Here is a 7,599-nt window from a genome sequence, read left to right as displayed (position 1 = left end):
ATTATAAGACTTTAATACTAAGTTTAGAGAACCACTTCTTCACCACACTTCTGAGTTCACTTTTCTTTATTTACATTGTGAGCCCAGGATTTGAGAAGTTTACATGTACACATCCAAGTTACACTTCACATCACATTAAATCATCAAAAATTTCAATAAAAGTATCCTAACCACATTTGTAACATTGGATTTGTTCATATGCTGCTGAAGATGCTTATATTTCATGATATAAGAACTTAGGAAACAGCCATATCAGAGACAAGGATTAAATGTAGGTGTGGAAATCAGCTGTCTGGCAGAACTATAGAAACAGTTCGTCCAGAACAATACAATGATTCTATGTAATCTTTACGGCTCCACTGATAAAATAACACTAATGCAAGAACCTGGGACTGAAGCCCTGGCCTTTAAATGGTATAAGAAGGACAGAAATATTGGCAGATTATTCTAAATATTTCCCCTATCCCTTCAAAATGAGTACATCAAATTTAAATTTCTAAATAATATTTATTTGTATTTATACACAACACAACATAACAGAAATGATCTTTGCTAAGTCAAATCTTGTTGTCCACAGGATTAATACTGTAATGGTGTGGGTATAAATGAATGTATATCATATATTTACGTGAATATCTTCTATACTAAAATCTTATACATACATGAGGACATTTATAAACTCTTAAATTAAATGCTCCAAAATAACACGATTCGATGAGGTTTCATTTGATTTTGTGCCATTGAGGTTATTGGGTTATAAATGTTTAAATCAATAAAAATACATTATTCACTCGTCAAATTGTAAGAAATTAAACTCAAAAATAACTCATCACCATGTACCTAGATGTCTACCACACAGATAGGAATATGCCTCAAGTCCATTACTGAGCAATTAGTTCCAACATTGGCATGGTTGAACCACAAAAAAAAAAACCTATTGGTTTATGGTAGATGGGAGATCATATTTGCTATTTATAAACATTCATTTATAATATTGGTGTGTGTATAATTCAAACACCATTTGTGGTCAAACAATGAATCAATTGTAGTCTGACCAATAAAGCTGTTCCAATTGAATGTGCCAGCTTGCCTTTAAGTTGAACCACTCAACCAGTCAATGTAGCAGTACCTTTGTAGTGTAATGACTAACAGTTTTCACTGTGCAAGCTTGGACTTGAATTTGAACATTTGAATTCACATAACACTCTCACTCTCACTCTACTCAGACTACACTATTTTGAGTAGAGTGAGAAGTTCTCAGACAGTGCACAAGCTTGACTTGTTTATTGTGCATGCTTTGACTTGAATTTGAACTTTCGCAATCACATCATATTATTTTGTAGTTTGACCAACATTTCTTATTGTGCAAGCTTGACTTGAATTTGAACTTGTGAATTGACATCTTTAATAGACAGTTCCTGACAAGCAATAGACTGGCCATCAATTGTACAAAGTTGGTAAGTGGGATCAACTATAGCATGATGTTCTATCTCACTGATAGAATGCTCTGATTTCTTGTGCCTCTCTAACAGTTTTGGTCTCATGAATCCCTTAGAACAAATATCACATCGGAATCGGAACTCTCCTGTATGAAGAACTAAATGATCTTTCAGATTATCTTTCCTGAAAAATCCTCTTTGACAAAATTCACATTTGAAGGGTTCATATGAAAGGTGTGTCCTCTGATGGTCAACCAGTTTATCTTTGCGAGCGAATGCCTTATTACAGCCAGGTTCTGAGCAGGTGAAGGGTTTGACAGCTGTGTGAACAGTCAGGATATGTCGATGCAGTTTATTGCGAAAGCTGAATCCTTTTCCACAATGCATACACTGGAATGGTTTGATGTTGCTGTGAGATATACTGTGTCTTTGTAGATCTCGTGGTGTTTTGAAATCCTGTCCACACTTCTCACATAGATACTGTCTTTCTGTTTGATGCGTGATCATGTGGATTCTTAATTGTCGTTTGCTGACATGGACTTTGTCACACTCTGGGCACGGATAGTTGTGCGATTCCTTGACAAGGTGTCTGTCTAGGCCGGCTTGGCTTGGAAATTTCACCCAACACTTGACACACTTGAAACCCATCTGTTGATAGTACACTCGCATCTTTTCCTTCTTCAACTCTGCTTTATGGCCGGGATCAATATTACCTTTCCTCAAACACTTTCTACAACTACACCTGAATAGTACACTGCTAGGATGACTCATAATATGCTGACAGAATTCATGTAGGTCTGTGCTCGTCAGTCTACACGATACCTCACGACAAAGGAACATCTTTATCATTCTGTGCTTGTCCCGCATGTGTTTGGCTAGCTCTGATCTAGCATGGAAAGTGTTGCATTCCCTGCATTTGAGTTGATCAGATTTAGTTTTCACTCCACTCTTCTCTTCGCTATTATTGTCTTTGCAATTCTCATCCTCCTTAGGTGTTTTATCAGTAGAGTTTTCACTGATCAGCAGGTTACTCTGGTTCCCAGATATGTTAGTTTCATCATGTTGCTTTGAATCACTGACACCGACAACCACATTATTCTCAGGACACATCTGTGCCAAAGACTCTGCAGCCTGCATGGTTCTAATGTGTTCGAGTCCTAAACTGGACAGGTCTATAGTGCTTGATGGATTACCTGTAGTCATGACAGCCTGGTTACTGCCTGGTAGAACTTGACCAATAATGCTGGGAACAGCACTGACAGCAATTATACCACTTGGCACTGTAGTAAGTGGATTTGGCGACGATTCATTTGGTACTGGTACCCAAACTTTGTGATTTTCTACATGAGTTTCACATTCACTTTCTTTAGATGCTTCATGTCTACATAGCGGACATTCCAATTCTGGTTTAGACTCAGCATGTGTACGTTTGTGTTTGGAAAGGCTTCTCTGCTGAACTTGTTGGCCACAGTCACCACACGTCACCTTCCTATTTTTGTATGGTCTTCTTAACTCCTTACCATGCTCTGCAATGCTGTGGTTAGCCAATTCTCTTCTACTACAGAAGACCAGGTTACAGTCATTACACGTAAATTTACCACTCTGTTTTTTATGACTTGTCAGATGATCTCTGAGTTCTCTCATTTCAGATGTTTCATAGTCACAACTTGCACACTTCAAGGGTCCCTGTTCCTCTGAGTAGTCATCTTCATCTGGCATCACTTCTGGTTTCCTTCTGCTACTTCTTTTGTTCTCTTGAATCTGATCTTTTTTGTCAAGATGTTTCTTGGTCTTTCTGTGTTTAGTCAGTTTAGCTGCAGTTTTGAATGACACGTTACACACCCTGCACATATGTGATGTCAGTTTCCTATGTTCTTTCACTGCCAGTTTAGCCCTACGTGAACTCAGCTTTGCTCTATTGATTTCTCGCTGTTTTTCTTTGGCTAGTTGTTTAGCTTTCTGTTCCGCAATATTATGTACATCAGAATAGTGAGACTGTAGTTCTCCAACAGTTTTTATTTTCACTGAACAAAAAGTGCATTCAACGGTTGTCTCTTCTGGCTTACTCTCTGATTTATTGGTATTTTGGTCATCTGTGAACTGATCAGCTATTTCTATACCACTAGCAATGCTGGCTTGTCTTATGATATCAACAGAGACACTACGATCTGACCGTGACATCTCATTAACACCTGGTGTGTTCATCTCAGCCTGGATAAGTGCTTTGAGCTGTGTAGGTGGTCGTAGCTCCAAAGACTGCACAAAAGTGCCCTTTTTAACAGCCACTGGATCAGAGGGTTGATTTTCCATCGACTTTGGAAATGAACTTTCTGTTAAAACTGTGCTGCTGGTTTGATGCGGTCCTAGATCATGAGTTGCTGTATGAGGCACTACTCTGCTGCTACGATGTAATCCTGCTTTTCGTGTTGCAGTATGGGTTACCATGCTGGTTGGTTCTTCAGTTGCAGTATGGGATACCATGCTGCTGTTTTGATGTGGTCCTGGATCTTGAGTTGCAGTGTGAGGTACCATACTGCTGCTCTGATGTCGTCTTTGATCTTGAATATGGGAAACCATGTGTGTTCCAACTGTTACTACAGGCACGGGAATATTGCTAACATCCAACCCAACTACTTGGCTGATGGTGTTTGAGTTACTGTTGTTCTTATTCTTCTGGCACTGTTTGCTTTTCTTATGGACCATGAATGTGTCCATTGATGTAAACTTTTCCTTACATCGACCACATTCAAAGACATCCTCATCTGTAACATCAGAAAGTCAAAATGGATTAACATCAGATCATGTACAATGTAATGTGACTCACCTCTCATAGAACATTACACACATGGACATCTCACATCTATGGTAATACAGCATGACAAAAACGTTTGATATAACTCAACACATCTAATATAGCACAGCAGTGCAGCACACATCTGATGTATAGTATTATAACATATTCACACATCTGATACAGCATGACATATCTTTATCTGTCCAGTACTTCTTCAGTTTCAGTCTTTAGGCCAAAAATGATATTTTTGACCCAAATTCACACATGAAAGATATCACCATCTTGTCTTGGGCAGTGTTTACAATCTAGACACCCTCATAAATATCTCCACCACTACTACTGTAATCAGCCAAGCAGTTATGACTTTGAGTTGTGTGTGTGTGTGGGGGGGGGGGGGTGTGAGACAGAGACAGACGGAGGGAGGCAGAGAGACAGAGAGGGAGACAGAGAAACAGACAGGTAGAGAAAGAGCCAAAGTCACACACACACACACACACACACACTGAATCTCAAGTTTACAGCACGTTGAAGGGCACATAAATTACAGTTCAATATTTTCTTTACCTGAAGAGTCCATAGTTTCATGGCTAGCACTCATTTTGGAGTAAACTGAGTGTATACCTGTCTTGAGAAAGTAAGATTGATGGTACTAGTAAACTACTACTGTCTTGGGGAACTGGTAGTTTGAATGTTGCTCTGAAAAGGAAGAATATAATAGTTACTACTGGGTACATAATATACTCTACAACATTCCTGGGGGGTTTTCACTCCTCAAAACACTTATCACCAGGATATCATAAAATTTCACTTTATTTATCACCATAGTCCAATAAATAACATAATAAATAAATGTGTTAGGAGATACTGCATCATTTTGTTGCATACGTAAACATCTACAACAATTGCAACAAACCCTATCAGTTGCTGCAAGCAGTATTAATTTATATCAAGTAATCCTTAGAGGAAATATTTTTTTTTAAAAAGCACAAATAAAGGGATACAAGGTTAAGAAAATAAATTTATCACATTGAAAATTTAAAAAGTTATCCCTGTAACTTGTTTGCATGTATATTGTTGTTTCTTGTTTGAACACGTTGCAACATGTACATGTATGTACACTATATACTGATACTATTCATTCAAATGAATACTTTTAAAAATCATCATTTTTTTAACGTTATGGCAAAAATTGCTCAAAACTGGAAGTCAGTTTGTTGTTGTAAACCTGATTGAATAAAGTATGTTTGTTTGTTTGTAACATATCTACTAACTGAATACGCATAGAAACAAGGACTCGTTCCCTAAATGCTGTGTCTTGTTGAGTAACCAACTTTTAGTTTTATATCAAGCCAGCCCTTTGTATATCAGCAATCACCCAGGCCAAGTGTCTATGTTCGAACCGACACACCCATTAAAATCGACACCCTCTACGGCCAGACCATAAAAACATAATGGCATTTACTGGTTGTATAAAGATGAAAATTACCATTTATCAATGAAATGTGTGACCTTTACTAAAATAAATGGTTAATTACTTCTTTCTGCCGTTCATTGTCGTTACAAAATCAACTGCATTCCGACTTGTAAAAGTATATTAAACGTAAAGTATGAACACTGAAAGCATCAACAATATGTTTGAAAATACATTCACCATTCTTTAGGTGTTACAATGACAAACATAAATACTATCATCGCCAAGACCTTGAAGAAGCTTTTGACAAATTTGCCAGTATGCGACAGTCTCTTTATTTACACTTGGTCATGTTTATCCAGATAGGAAATCAAACCAGTGAAATCACACCAAACGATAAGTCTAGTCGACTGTACTACACGTACACGTCATGTACACACTACCACTACCAGGCAATAACCTTCTATCGCCACGCTTACGTTGGATATTGTCGCAATGTCGGCCCACTTCCCGATCGTATAACGGACACGACACCGTCATTAAGTCAATTGTCCACATCTTACCCACTACTGTCATAACAGGGGGGTTGCAGTTTGTCGACAACGAAGAAAATTGCTTGTGTGGTTCCATCTTCTCAAGTTTTGGCGTCTATGCAAGACTCCCCCTTGGTAAACATGTACGGGGGTACACCCACAGACGCCTCGTTTCCCTCGAAAAACATGGCTTCCAAAATGGTTGGCGTCATAATTTTCGACTCTAAAATACATATTTACAACCGTGGGATAGAAGAATTGTACACTATAACGATATCAGTTAGAAAGTATTAATAAAATTACAAACAATATGGTTTTCTTACCACTTTGGGCGTCACTCTTCGCCAAAAGTCGCACCCTCTGCACACGGTACTTTCGTTGCACACGGTACGATAACTAAGTGACGTCACCCCGATGGCCGAGTTGAGTTGTCGGTCCCCCGTGTTGACGAGATCTCAGCAATCTTCATAGAGATTTGCGCCCCTTACGACAACGTTTATCACCCGAAACATCAAGCAAGAATTCCGGGTACGTAAAGATGTCACAGAGTTTAACGATTTGTTCAAGGAAATTAATAAATGTATAAAGGGTCAACCATTTGATTACCTGAGGAGGCGTGGAAGGTTTTCGGAGAAAAATTGTAGCATGCCTAAAGAGGAGTGGGGGAGAGAGGGGAGGGATAGTGCTGTGTTACTCGAGACAGAAAAAAACATTCCTTCCAGGCTAGGGTATTAGCAGCAAGTAGAGAAACTAGCTACAAATATCGAATTCCAAGGTGCATGTGAAATTCAATTTCAAAAATAAAAAGTTTTGTTTTGTTTTGTTTTGTTATGTATGTATGTATGTATGTATGTATGTATGTATGTATGTATGTATGTATGTATGTATGTATGTATGTATGTATGTATGTATGTATGTATGTATGTATGTATGTATGTATGTGTGTGTGTGTGTGTGAATGTATGTATGTATGTATGTATGTATGTATGAAGTTTTGTTTTGTTTTGCTTTGTATGTATGTATGTATGTATGTATGTATGTATGTATGTATGTATGTATGTATCTATGTATGTATGTATGTATGTATGTATGTATGTATGCATTATTATTATTATTATTATTATTATTATTATATGTGTGTGTGCGTGTGTGTGTGTCTGTCTGTGTGTGTGTGTGTGTGTGTGTGTCTGTGTGTGTGTGTGTATGTGTGTGTGTGTTTATGTATATCACAAAACACATGGTGCGTATGTTCCCAATACTCATTGAGTTACAGCTTAACGCATCTATATGTTTCAATATTACACTGTCAAACACGTCACAGACTATCATATGAATTAAATACGACGTTATCAAATAAATGTGTGGTTGGTGATCAGCAATAATTTGGTATATGTACGTAGTGAACGACTTCAGCATTCTGGA

The 7,599-nt window shown here is 37.9% G+C and overlaps 1 protein-coding gene across 2 annotated transcripts; it reads right to left on the bottom strand.

The window, feature by feature from the left end:
• Positions 1-6,551, bottom strand: LOC144437273 (uncharacterized). Of its 2 annotated transcripts, none has more exons than XM_078126190.1 (3): positions 6,501-6,551; positions 4,798-4,929; positions 1-4,201 (listed from the first exon to the last, which is right to left on the bottom strand). In XM_078126190.1, the coding sequence occupies exons 2-3, from the start codon at positions 4,829-4,831 to the stop codon at positions 1,359-1,361; spliced, it is 2,877 nt and encodes a 958-aa protein (XP_077982316.1). In that variant the 5' UTR covers positions 4,832-4,929; positions 6,501-6,551; the 3' UTR covers positions 1-1,358. The 2 variants fall into 2 exon arrangements, with proteins under 2 accessions (XP_077982316.1, XP_077982317.1); XM_078126191.1 differs by lacking the exon at positions 6,501-6,551 and adding an exon at positions 6,124-6,277.
• Between the last annotated feature and the right edge of the window lie 1,048 nt (positions 6,552-7,599).

Source organism: Glandiceps talaboti, chromosome 7, assembly GCF_964340395.1.
Source record: "Glandiceps talaboti chromosome 7, keGlaTala1.1, whole genome shotgun sequence".
Lineage (NCBI taxonomy): Eukaryota > Metazoa > Hemichordata > Enteropneusta > Spengelidae > Glandiceps > Glandiceps talaboti.
The sequence above is the reverse complement of the archived record's forward strand: the minus strand, read 5'-3'. Positions and strand labels throughout refer to the sequence as shown.

What these genes read in the sequence shown, in the direction of transcription:
- LOC144437273 (XM_078126190.1), bottom strand. Translation starts at nt 4,831, where the DNA reads ATGAGTGCTAGCCATGAAACTATGGACTCTTCAG. An exon ending in TGAAACTATGGACTCTTCAG is followed by an intron (nt 4,202 to 4,797) that starts GTAAAGAAAATA and finishes CTGATGTTACAG; the next exon opens with ATGAGGATGTCTTTGAATGT.